At 42.1% G+C, this 12533-nt stretch overlaps 1 protein-coding gene and 1 long non-coding RNA gene across 6 annotated transcripts in view; one reads left to right on the top strand and one right to left on the bottom strand.

Moving 5' to 3' along the window:
• Positions 1 to 12533, bottom strand: part of LOC128774256 (uncharacterized) — a 113128-nt gene that overhangs the window by 13852 nt on the left and 86743 nt on the right. The window lies entirely within an intron of this gene.
• Positions 1 to 12533, top strand: part of DBF4B (DBF4 zinc finger B) — a 58588-nt gene that overhangs the window by 27341 nt on the left and 18714 nt on the right. For all 5 annotated transcript variants that reach the window (XM_053892948.1, XM_053892947.1, XM_019434775.2 and 2 more), the window contains exons 3-5: positions 8298 to 8452; positions 11680 to 11865; positions 12483 to 12533. In XM_053892948.1, coding sequence (XP_053748923.1) covers positions 8298 to 8452; positions 11680 to 11865; positions 12483 to 12533 — 392 coding nt within the window. The remainder of the gene's footprint in view (positions 1 to 8297; positions 8453 to 11679; positions 11866 to 12482) is intronic.

Genomic DNA, 12533 nt, shown 5'->3' with positions numbered 1-12533 from the left:
ACACCTCTGCGAAGTCCTTCAGTAAGAAGTGGTTGGGGAATAAATGGATTTTCTTTGTTTGAAAAATGTCTTTATTTCGCCCTCATTCTTGAATCATTGCCCAGTCAGATATAAATTCTAAGTTGACATTTGTTTTCTCCCAGCATTTTAAATACTTATTTTAGTGAAATAAAACATTTAATAATTTAATTATTTTATGGTCTACAGTGACCCTAAAAGCTTCTATTCGAAGCTGTTGGGGATCTAATTTTGCTCTTTATTTCTGCTGATTCTTACCCACAGTGGTTTGTTTCCTTCATGTGTTTTATAATGTTGGAGGGTGAGTTAATGTTTGATGATGCTTTATATGAGGAAATTTTGGGAACCCTGAGCTAAGCTGTGCCTCTAGAATTGATTTGCATTTAGTTACTTGAAAGTATGCCAAAGGTGTTAGGAGCTGGGATTACTTTTTATGTTAATTTCTCTGTTTGATGGTGATGGTAGTGGATTCTTAGACCACATAAGTAATGTGAATTTGAATTCCAAATTCTTGGGAGGCCTATGGTTATGAATTCTCAGAGAAGACATTTTTCTTGCAGAGCCAGGCTAAGAAAGTATTCCTTTTAAAAGGTCTCTTGGTGGATGGATTATTTTCTGATTTACCTTTTCTCCTAGATTCATGTGGAATTTCTCAATTCTAACTCCTCACTCTAGGCAGGTGCAAGACCTTATCTCCTGATCTCCTGGGCGTGTCAGGCTCATCGGTCCCAAACCCTTTGCTTTTAAGCCCACAAACTCCCTCAGGGCAGTCAGCATTGGCTTTCCCCACTGTGGTTTTCAGTTTTCTCATTATTTGGGGGCATTTGTGGAATCTTACTTATTGATTTTGTGAACTTAGCAGTTAGGTGGGATTTGTATTTATATTTTAACTGGTATTTTTAGATATTTTGTATTAGAAAGGCTTTTTTTTGTTTTGTTTTTAATGTTTATCTATTTTAACAGAGAGAAAGAGAGCATGTGGCGAGGAGGGGCAGAAAGAAAATCCCAAGCAGGCTGCACACTCACTGTCAATACAGAGCCAAACTCGGGACTCGATCTCAGGAACTGTGAGATCATAACCTAAGTGGAAATCAAGTCACACTTAACCCACTGAACCCCTGTATTAGGAAGGCTTTTAAATTACTGGTCTCCAGTATTACCTGAAATGAAGCCAAAATCCTGTGTTTTGTGGGGTTTTGTTTTGTTTTGTTTTTTTCCTCTTTCTCCTTAATGTTCTGAAATTTCTTGACAGTGTGCCCTGATGGGGGACTTTTTTCATTCATGGAGCTGGTACTCGGTGGAAACTTTCATTCTGGAAACTCCTTTTCGTTCTGCAACATTTCTTTCTTTCTTTTTTTTTTTTCATATTATACATTTCTAAAAAGTTTTTCTTTTCTTTTTTTTAAATGTTTATTTTTGACAGAGAGAGAGAGAGACAGAGCATCAGTGGGGGAGGGGCAGAGAGAGAGGGAGACACAGAATCTGAAGCAGGCTCCAGGCTCTGAGCTGTCATCACAGAGCCCCGATGCGGCACTCGAACTCACAGACCACGAGATCATGACCTGAGCCGGAGTTCGATGCTCAACCAACTGAGCCACCCAGGCGCCCCAAAAGTTTTTCTTGTGTTTCCTTTTTTATACTTGTCTATGTGTTTATGGAACGCAATGTATTCCTTTATCTCTCTGAGGATATATAGGGTATTGTTTTTAGGTTTCTTCTGCTTTCCTGTATTGTCTCTATTTCCTCTAAGCCTTTTTTCTGTTTGGTAGTTAGATTTCTTGTTAGAAGCTTTCTTTAAATATCTGATCTTTGATTACCCATTCATATTTAAAAGTGAGGCAATGAAATGCCAATTGGAAGGGGGTTATCAGTTGGTAGATTTCATTGTAGGTAATCATGCTGGAACCTGGCAATTTTAGGAGGGGGGAGGTGTCTTTTTTTTTTTTTTTTTTTAAGTTTATTTTTGAGAGCGTGAGAGAGTACACAAGCAGAGGAGGTGCAGAGAGAAAGAGGGGGGACACAGAATCCGAAGTAGGCTCCAGGCTCTGAGCTGTCAGCACAGAGCCCCATGTGGGGGGAGCTCAAACTCACGAACCATGAGATCATGACCTGAGCGAAGTCAGACGTGTAACTAACTGAGCCAGCCATGTGCCCCTGTCCTTTTTTTTTTTTTTTTTTTTTAATGTTTACTTATTTATTTTGAGAGAGAGAGAGTGTGCCAGCATGGGGAGGGGCAGAGAGAGGATCCCAAGCAAGCTCCGCACTGTCAGCACAGAACCCAACTTCAGGGCTCAGTCTCACAAACCATGAGATCATGACCTGAGCCCAGATGCTTAACCGACTGAGCCACCCAGACACCCCTTGGGGGATATCCTGTATTTCAGGCTGCTGTAACAAAACATGGTAGACTGCGTGGCTTCAACACATTTATTTCTCATATTGCCAGAGGCTGGTAGTCCCAAGATCAAGATACCAGTAGATTTGTGTTCTTGGTAAGGGCTCGCTTCTAGCCTTGCACATGACTACCATCTCACTATGTGGTTCACATGACCTCTTCTTTGTGCCCTCATGGATGGAGAGAGAGAGCGCGCGCTCTGGTCTCTCTTCTTGTAAGGACACCAGTCCCCTTAGGGGAGCTACACCTCACGATCTCACCTAAACCTAACTACCTTCCAAGGGGGTCACTTCCTACTACTATCACATTGCGGGTTATAAGTGTGGTTGTCCGCATTCTGGGAGTTCATTAGGGGATGAGGTCTACAGGTCTCACCGTTCATTATGTGGACATCCTCTTAATCTTCTGTGTTTTCACTGGGACTTTATCCCTGCTCTCACCTGTGCTCAGTTGCCTCTAGTCCAGGGATTTTTCATTCTCAGCATTATTGACGTTTAGGATGAGATAATTCTGTTTGCAGGGGGTTGTCCTGTGCCTTATACAATGTTAAGCAGCATTCCTGGCTTCTATCGGCTAGAAGCATACCCCCTAACAACCAAAAATATTTCCAGACATTGTCAAATTTCCCCTGGGGGCAAAATCTCCTTCAGTGAAGAACCACTGCTGTAGATTTATTTATTTATTTATTTATTTATTTATTTATTTATTTATTTATAAGTGGATTCCTTGTTCAACGCGAGGCTTGAACTCACGACTCTGAGATCAAGAGTCACAAGCTCTACTGACAGCCATCTAGGCACCCCACCATTGCTGTAGTCTTCTGCCAGGGTAGGGGAAGGTTCTGGGTATCTAGCTGTTCCTTTGAAAAGCTTCCAGATAACCTCTTTTCAGCCCCCCATTTCACTCCAGCATTCTCTTCTGGTCCCTCCAGTTTCAGGGCCTTTCAGCTCCAGCTTGCTTCTCGTTGGCCTTAGATGCCACTTTCTCTGGTCTCCTGCCTGTTTTCCACTCATCCATCTGCTTTCCAGCTTCCACAGTTTAATGGCATCTCTTGTCTCTTGTCATCTTCTTGCCAGTGTCTTTGTCCATTTTTATTCCTTTTTTTTTTTTTTTTGTCATTTTTAGTAGGATTTAGGGAGAGAACAAAAGTTCTCATATTCCTCCTCCATATTTATTCAGAAGCCTAGACCGTTGCTTCTTCAAATGTTTTCTTCTCTCCATTCTTTTTTTTTTTCCCTTTGCAGCCCCTCTGTGATGTTGCTTACACTTCTATTTCTGTCCTCTCCATTTCTTAATTTTTCAGTTGTCCATTTCTTTATCTCCTCTCGATACTTTCTGGAAGGGTCCCTCCACCTGAGCTAGTAGGTCACACTGTGTTACAAGAATTAACTCCCATCTATTTAGAGTTTGGTTTTTTCCCTGTTCATTCTTCACTTTGAAGAAAGTTCAGACTTAGACAGAAATTTCAAAAACAGGGGGTTCCTGTATACTCCTAGCCCAGCTTCTCCCAAATACTTACATCTTATATAACCATAGTACAATTTGAAAACTCAGGAAATTATAATATTGATAAAATATTAGTTAATCTACAAATCTTATTCAGATTCTACTAGTTGTTTCCCGGCATCTTTTTTTCTGGTTTATGATCCAATCCAGAATCACGCCCTGCTTTTAGTTGTCATATCTTCTTAGCCTCCCTTCTATTTGGGAGGAGGTCTTCTTTATTTGTTGTTCATGACCTTGGTACTTCAGAAGGACAGAATACCCCTCAATTTGAGTTTGTTCACTATGTCCCTGTGGTTGGATCTAGGTTGTGCATTTTTGACAAAGAAGTGATGTTGTGCCCTTTGTAGGATGTGGTGTCAGAAGGCACATGAGTGGCTAAGGCTCATCACTGGTCACGTTAACTTGATCATTTGATTAAAGTGGTGTCTGGAAGGTTTCTTCAAAAATAAGTTACCATTTTACCTTTTAATAGTAAGTATCTTGAAACTATACAAGTACTGAGGTTTATTTATGTATTTATTTTTTTACTCTGATCATAAATGATCTTTACTGAAGCATGCCTATTCTTGTAGCTCAAAACAAATATTTTAAAAGAATGATATACCTAATAAAAATTGACATGAGTGTTTTATTTAAAATTATTTTAGGGAAAAAAATAATAAAAAAGTAAAATAAAATTATTATAGGGGCACCCGGGTGGCTCAGTAGGTTCAGCAGCCGACTTTGGCTCAGGTCATGATCTCGCAGTTCACGCGTTCCAGCCCCGTGTCAGGCTCAGAGCCTGGAGCCTGCTTCAGATTCTGTGCTTCTGTCTCTCTCTGTCCCTTCCCTGCTCACCTCTGTCTCTCTCGCTCACAAAAATAAATTTAAAAACATTAAAAATTTTTTTCATAAATAAAATTATGTTAAAAACAAATAGACATTTAGAAGATATTTGTCATTTTAGAAAACACAGGCAGTAAGAATTAAACTAACTTTCCAAACTCACTGCCAGAATTAAAATTGCGTATCACAGAAATGTTTAATAATAAATATTGACCAACAGATTATAGCACAAAAGTTGAATAAATAAAAGCCTTTCTGATTCTTTTACCAAAAAATCATGAACTATTTAATTAACAATAGAAAGTTCACATTAACTTCAGAAAAAAAGGGCATCTACGCAAAGCAGTCAAGGTGATCTGTAAAATGCAGTGTTGTATTTACACTGTGTATGATCAAGTGAATGCAATAAATTAGTCTGGAAGACTTTTTTTTTTTTTTTTTTTTTTTTTTTTTTAGTATTTATTTTTGAGAGAGAGCGAGTGAGTGCGAGCCGGGAAAGGGCAAAGAGAGAGGGAGACACAGAGTCTGAAACAGGCTCCAAGCTCCTCACTGTCAGCACAGAGTCTGACATTGGGCTTGAACCCACGAACTGTGAGATCATGACCCGAGGCAAAGCCGGACGCTTAACAGACTGAGCCACCCAGGCGCCCCTCTATTATTTTTTTTAATGTTTATTTTAGAGAGAGAGAGTGTGCTAGTTTAGGAGGGGTGCAGAGAGAGAAGGAGGCAGAGGATCCGAAGTGGGCTCTGAGATGACAACAGAGAGCTTGAGGTGGGGCTCCAAGCTCCCGAGCCGTGAGATCATGACCTGAACCAAAGTTGGACACAACCAACAAAGCCACCCAGGTGCCCCACAAATATCAAATTAAAAAAAAAATTTTTTTTAACATTTATTTATTTTTGAAAGATAGAGAGTGAGCAAGGAAGGGGGAGAGACAGAGGGAGACACAGAATCCGAAGCAGGCTCCAGGCTCTAAGCTGTCAGCATAGAGCCTGACGCAGGGGCTCGAACCCACAGATCGCAAAATCATGACCAGAGCCGAAGTCGGACACTTAACTGACTGAGACACCCAGGCACCCCTAAAAATTGTTTAACGATAGTTTTTTATTGAGGTATGATTCATATTCTATATAATTCATCCATGTTGTTAAGTATTTAAATATCCCCTCAATACGATTATGTGACACAATTTACAATATTTGATTTACTGCATATGGACTGTCCAAAGGGGGTGGGTACTAATTATTATCACTCTTTCAGAAGTGAAGAAATAGAGATTCAGAGACACTAAGTGAGATTGTGATTTGCCTAGAGTTACACAGCTAGTAAGAAGCAGAGCAGGGACTCACAACAAGGTCTCTTCTGTGAAATGTCAAGGTGACTTTCCAGTATTTTCTGTCTCTGAACTAGGGCTTTCAGGAAGAGAGAGATTTAGGGGGCCAGAAGGTAAGTGCCTGAAGGTCAGGTGCCCGCTGAGGATGGGAGAGCAGGCTCTGGTTTTGGGGGAATAAGGCTGAAATGTAAGTCAACATCTCTTCCCTAAATAGTTCCCAGTCTGATGGGGAGTCCAGGGGTTCATCCTGAAGGAGTAAACAAGAATATGAAGCTGAAAAATACTAAGAGGAAAGATAATAAGTAATGTGGAACTCAGAAGAAGAAAGACACTGAGGAGGTGCAAATGAGTCTGACTGGGCAGTAGCAAGGAGCGATGCAGGAATTTACGGAATCAAGGAGTTTTAGGAGATTTATAAAAATATCTGTTCCAAACCCCTCATTTATTTATTTTTTACTTTCTAATTTTTTTTTTTACATTTGTTCATTTTTGAGAGACAAAGCATAAGCGGGGGAGGGGCAGAGAGAGAGGGAGACACAGAATCAGAAGTAGGCTCCAGGCTCCAAGCTCTCAGCACAGACCCCGATGCGGGCTCGAAATCGCAAAGCGCGAGATCATGACCTGAGCTGAAGTCAGAGGCTTAACCGACTGAGCCACCCAGGCGCCCCTATTTTTTACTTTCTAAACGGCCAAGTCAATGACCCAGTTTTTTCAAAGTTTATTTATATACCTTGAGAGAGAGGGAGAGAGAGAATCCCAGGCAGGCTCCACACTATCAGCATAGAGCCCAATGGGGGCTCAAACTCACGAACTATGAAATCTTGACCTGAGCAGAGATCAAGAGTCAGATGCTTAACTGACTGAGCCACCCAGGCACCCCTATCTCTTCAAGCGTTAAGGTTTTTTTATGAAAGTTTTCAATCCTGCAACAAAGTCTAAAGACTTTTACGTTGAGCATTCATATACACAGCATTTAGATTTTATCATTGACATTTTAATATATTTATTTTATCATGATGGATTTCTTTTAATGTTTATTTTTGAGAGAGAGGGGAACAGATGATCCAAAGCAGGCTCTGCACTGACAGCATCGAACCTGTTGTGGGTCTCAAGATCATGAGATCATGGGATCATGACCTGAGCTGAACCCGATGCTCAACCGACTGAGCCACCCAGGCGCCCCTATCATGATGGATTTCTATCCATTATATTTTTGATACATTTCAAGTGATTTGTAGACAGTACCTTTCTCTCTAAATAATATAGCATGCATTTCATTGATCAGAATTCCATATGTATTTATGGTTTTTTCTCTTTTATATACAAAGAGATGCACGAATCTCAAGATTATATTCACCGAAGGGTTGGGTTTTTTGTTTTTTGGACTTTTTTTTTTTTTAGCTTTATTGAGGTGTAACTTACCCACTATAAAATTCATTTGTTGTATGCTTTCAGTGATTTTTAGTTACTTTACAGAGTTGTACATCTAATACAATTTAATTTTAGAATATTTTCATTACCCCAAAAAGAACCTCATGCCCATTTTCAGTCACTTCTTATTCCCACCCTCGGTCTTAAGCAACCACTAGTCCAATTTCTATTTCTGTATCTTTTCCTTTTCTGAACATTTCATATAAATGCAATCATATAATATGTGGTCTTTGTATCTGGCTTTTCTGACTTAGCATGTGTATGAGATTCATCCTGGTTGTAGCATTTGTCAGTGGCTCGGTTTTTTTTGTTTGTTTTTTTGTTTGTTTTTTTATTGGTCCAATAATATTCCATTGAATGGATACACCACATTTTGCTTATTATTTTATTTACACTTGAATTATTTCCTATTGGCTGAATGAATAATGCTACTGTGAACATTCTTATACATGTTTTTATCTGGACATACAGTTTCGTTTCTCCTGGGTTTATGCCCCAAAGTGGGATTGCAGGGTCGCATGTTAACTTTATGGTTAGCATTTTGAGAAGCTGCCAAACTATTTCCTCAAGTGGCTGCACCATTTTAGGTTCCTGCCATCCACGTACCAGGGTTCTGATCCCTTCGCATCTGGGCTTCATGAAGGTAGGAACGAATGCCAGTCCCAGGTTCATCTTTATGTGCCCAGGGTCTAGCGGGGGCACACCACAGAGGCTGTCATTGAGCGTTGTTCGGCTTGCGTGACTCTCAGCCCATGCTTCTCACTTTGTTCCCTTTTGTTCTTTCCTAGGGGCTCAACTGGAAGTTTCCAGTTGTCTGGAAAAATGCCAGATGAGTTCTGCAGATGCTGGGAGGCAGCCCTTCTCTGGAAAGTCCTTTTATCTGGATCTGCCTGCTGGCAAGAGTCTCCAGTTTTTGACGGGGGCCATCCAGCAGCTGGGTGGGGTATGTAACCTGCTTGTGACTTGTGATATCATGTGCCTCTGTGGGTTATCGGGCAGGAGCTGGAGAGGGATTGTATCTGTGACTTCTAGGTATTTGATATCTTTGCTTCTGGACTCTTAGTTTTCACAGCTTCATTTTATTATTATTTTTATTTTTTAATATCTATTTATTTATTTTGAGAGAGAGAGGTAGAGAACGAGCAGTGGAAGGGTGGAGAGAGAGGGAGACAGAGAATCCCAAGTAGGCTCCCCACTGTCAGCATGGAGCCCAATGCAGGGCTCGAACTCACGAACTGTGAGGTCATGTCTTGAGCTGAAATCAAGAGTTGAAGGCTTAGCACCCAGGTGCCCCTTTTTTCACCGCTTTCTTGAGATGTAATCCATATACCATACAGTTCACCCATTTAAAATGTACAACTCAATGGTTTTTGGTGTATTCACAGAGATATGCAAGCTGTGTGAATACACAATTTTAGAACCTTTTCATCACCCCAAAAAAGAAACCCATACCCATTGTCGGTCACTCCCCATTTCTCCTCAATACACCCAACCTGGGTAACCACTCCTTTACTTCTGTCTCTATTCTTTTTTTTTTATGTTTATTTTCTGTGTAGCTATATGATCATGAATACATTTTTGATTACCAACGTTTTGCCCATAACCTTAAAGCATTAGCACTTTGCTATCGTTATTGTCCCTCATGTTATTTGTAATGAGAATATATTTCTTTGAGTGGATTATTAATTTACCTAATGGTTACTCTGTGGACATTGAGATTATTTCTAAATTTTAACTCTTTTACATCACACTGGTGAAAAACTTCCCGTAAGAAGCATTTGCCGTATTTGAGTCCTTTAAAATATTTTTAAGCCATGTGTGTGCCGTGTGGCACTTTTAGTAAGGGGTTGACATGGGGAACTCTCGAGTTTCGAAAATGGGATGATAGTGCTCGGCTCCAAAGAGGCGGGCAACTAGGGAAATGACTTGAATAAGCTTGGAATGCAGAGGCTCTTTTCTGTCAAATGAACAGAAGCTCAGGAATATAGAAGCTTGGCAATGGGGAACGTACCAAGTGTTGATTATACACCCAAACTGGCCCCAAATTACCTTTTGAACTTTTAGTCTCTTCTATCATTTAGCCTGTGCTGTGTGAAAAAACCACCCCAGAACTGGGGCTTAAAACAAGTTATTTCTTACTACTCTGTGGAGCAGCTGGGTGGTTTCTCTGCTGGTTTCATCAAGGCTCCCGCCTACAGCTGCATTTGGGTGGAGGGTCAGCTTGGCTGGAAGGATGGAGTTGACCTCACACATCTGGGAGTTGGTGCTGGCTGCCTCTCTATGGCTTCTCAGGTGTCGTTTGAGAGGCTTCTTACATATGTTGTATATACCCGTAACATCATACGTGTATACAGTAAGCTAGACCAGCCTGTTGACACGGCGGTCTCATGGTAGCTTTCTAAGAAGGTGAAGGGAGAAGCTACACGACCTCTTGAGACATAGGCTCTGGAACACGTTTCACTACATTGTATTGTTCCAGAGGAGTCTGATTGAAGGCGATGGAAGAGGGGGCTCTGCCTCCTGATAGGAATAGCCGTCACATTGCAGAAGAGTAGGCAGACTGGAGTGGGAGCCACATGCAGCCATCGAACCGTCGGCCGCGTTTATATAGGACAGTCATTGTCCTCCTCCCCCCCCCCCACCATTTGTTTTTGCCATATTACAGAACATAGGTACTCTCATTCAAGCCATAACTTTAAAGATTCTTTTTGTGATAAAACGTACACAACATAAGATGTGCCATTTTAAGCCTTTGTAAATGTACAGTTTTCAGCATTAATTACATTCACGCAGCTGGGCCGCCGTAACCACTGTTTCCACAACTTTTATCACCCCAGACAGACACTCTGTAACCAGTAAGCAAGAACTTCCCACTTCCCTTTTCTGCAACCCCTGTCCAATCCACCGTCTGTCTCTGTTAATTTGCCTATTCTAGAGACCTGTCCGTGGACTCACAGATAGTCATTCTTTTGTGTCTGCCGCCTTTCACTTAGCATAATCTTTTCCAGGCTCATCCATGTTGTAGCGTGTATCTTCACTTCATGTCATGACTGAGCAATATTTTGTTGTATGTACACATCACATTTTGTCTATCACCTGTTGGTCACTTGAGTTATTTGCATTTTTTTAGCTCTTGTAAATAATGCTGCGGTGAGCAAGGATGTACAAGTATCTGTTCAAGTCCTTGTTTCCAGTTCTTTGGGGGGCGTTCCTAGAAGCAGAATTGCTGTGGTAGACGTTGGTAGACCGTGTTTAGCTTTTTGAGGGACTTAAACAGTTGTTGGTTTTTTTGTTTTGTTTTTGTTTTGTTTTGTTTTGTTTTAAGCTCAGTGCTAAGTTTCTCATCCAGTCCACCCTTCAGAGAGGGCCATCATTCATCCTGACTTTTAGTGGTGTGCTGGAGGTGGAGCCAGTTGTTAGCATCTCTTTCCAGTTCCACGTTCAGTAACATCATGTCAGCAGCTTGCAATCAGCCATAGTGGGAGTTCTTACCCCCCAGAAATCAGCACATGCTTCGTTGCAGGGATTTTTCCCTGGCGAGTGGGTCACTAAGCATTAGCCACCTCGCCACTGCTTATTTCCATCTTTTCTTCTCCCCACAAATATGAGTTAAGTGTCCTTGTGCTTCAGGCACTGTGTTGGGCCCTTGGGATACAAAGATGAGTCAGACCCTCTCAGTGCCAACGAGGAGCTTACAGGTAGGATGAGCGGATACCTGTGCAGCTCAGTAGCAGCCAAACTCTTGTCTTGTTTCATGTTTTTGTTCCTATTTTTGGTAGTGTGGTCAGGATCACAGGCGCGGTGTCTGGATGCCCCCGAGTATCTTCACAGGAATGCCATGGCTTAACCAGCTACTTTTAATCCTGTTGGGCCCCGCCAGTGTGCTCTTTCTCTGTGCAGACTCAATCTGGTCAAACCACAGAGCCTGTGGCCTTCTGCTGCTGGGTCAGGAGCAGCAGTTCTGGAGACAAAACCTGTATTATATATATAAACCCTATTATGTTTCAGGATGATGTCTTCTTGAGGGCTCGGTACAAAACTGCACTTGGTCTATTTAAGGACATTGATTCTGAAACTTCTGGCAGCCAAGATTTCCTTCCCCAACCTCTCAGAATCGATAATTCTACATCTGCCTTCTGGTTTTCAGCCACCTCTGTGATCTGGTTTCAGGTAATTGAGGGTTTTCTGAGCAAAGAAGTAAGTTACATCGTGTCCAGCCGCAGGGAAGTGAAGGCAGAGAGCAGTGCGACAGGCCACAGAGGCTGCCCCAGTCCCAGCGAGGTCAGGGTGCAGACACTGTCCACGGCCCATCCGAAGTGCGGCCACCCCCGGCCTCCACAGAAACCCACAGACTCGGTAAGAACCTCGTCAGGTAGGAAAGGTGTGTTTTCTGAGCAACGGAAATAGGCCTCGGTGAGCCGTTGTGGGCGGTCTCTGGCTTTAGTTCCATCTGGATTAATTTAACCTCTCATTTGAATTCAGAGACTGAAAATATTTTATCATAGCTCTAGATCGAAAAACCTTCTCAACTGGTTATCCCCACGCTGTCCCTTCTGTGATACATTTCACTTTTTAAGGGACTTCAGAGTCAGAGGGTCAAAAACAATAGGAAGGTCCTCTGTAAACCAGAGAGGGTGTGTTGAAATTGGCCCAGACCTGTCTGCTGGGGGTATGGAGACTCGTAAAGAGAGGTCTGAGAGTACTGGTGACACTCTGGCCTTGGGTGAATTCAGAATGCGCTTCTCCACCTGGGTCCAAGCTGCGGCTACCTGTGGGTGACCCGGGACTGTGTGTGGCTTTACCTTTACCTCCAAAAGGTTCTCTAGGCTTCTGTTTCTGCTGCTCCTCAGCTGTCAATGCTCCCAGCTTTCCAAGACACATGACTCCCAAGCCCTCACCAGCACCTGTGTGAACATCTGTTTGTGCACAGGTGGGCTGCACAGCATACCTCATTGCCCTTCTCTTCCTGTCAGGTGCCTTTGAGCAGAGGGAAGGAGCTACTGCAGAAAGCCATCAGAAACCAG

This window comes from Panthera pardus, unplaced genomic scaffold, assembly GCF_024362965.1.
Source record: "Panthera pardus isolate Hobbes unplaced genomic scaffold, ASM2436296v1 HiC_scaffold_3, whole genome shotgun sequence".
NCBI lineage: Eukaryota > Metazoa > Chordata > Mammalia > Carnivora > Felidae > Panthera > Panthera pardus.
This window is presented reverse-complemented; position numbering and strand designations above follow the sequence as displayed.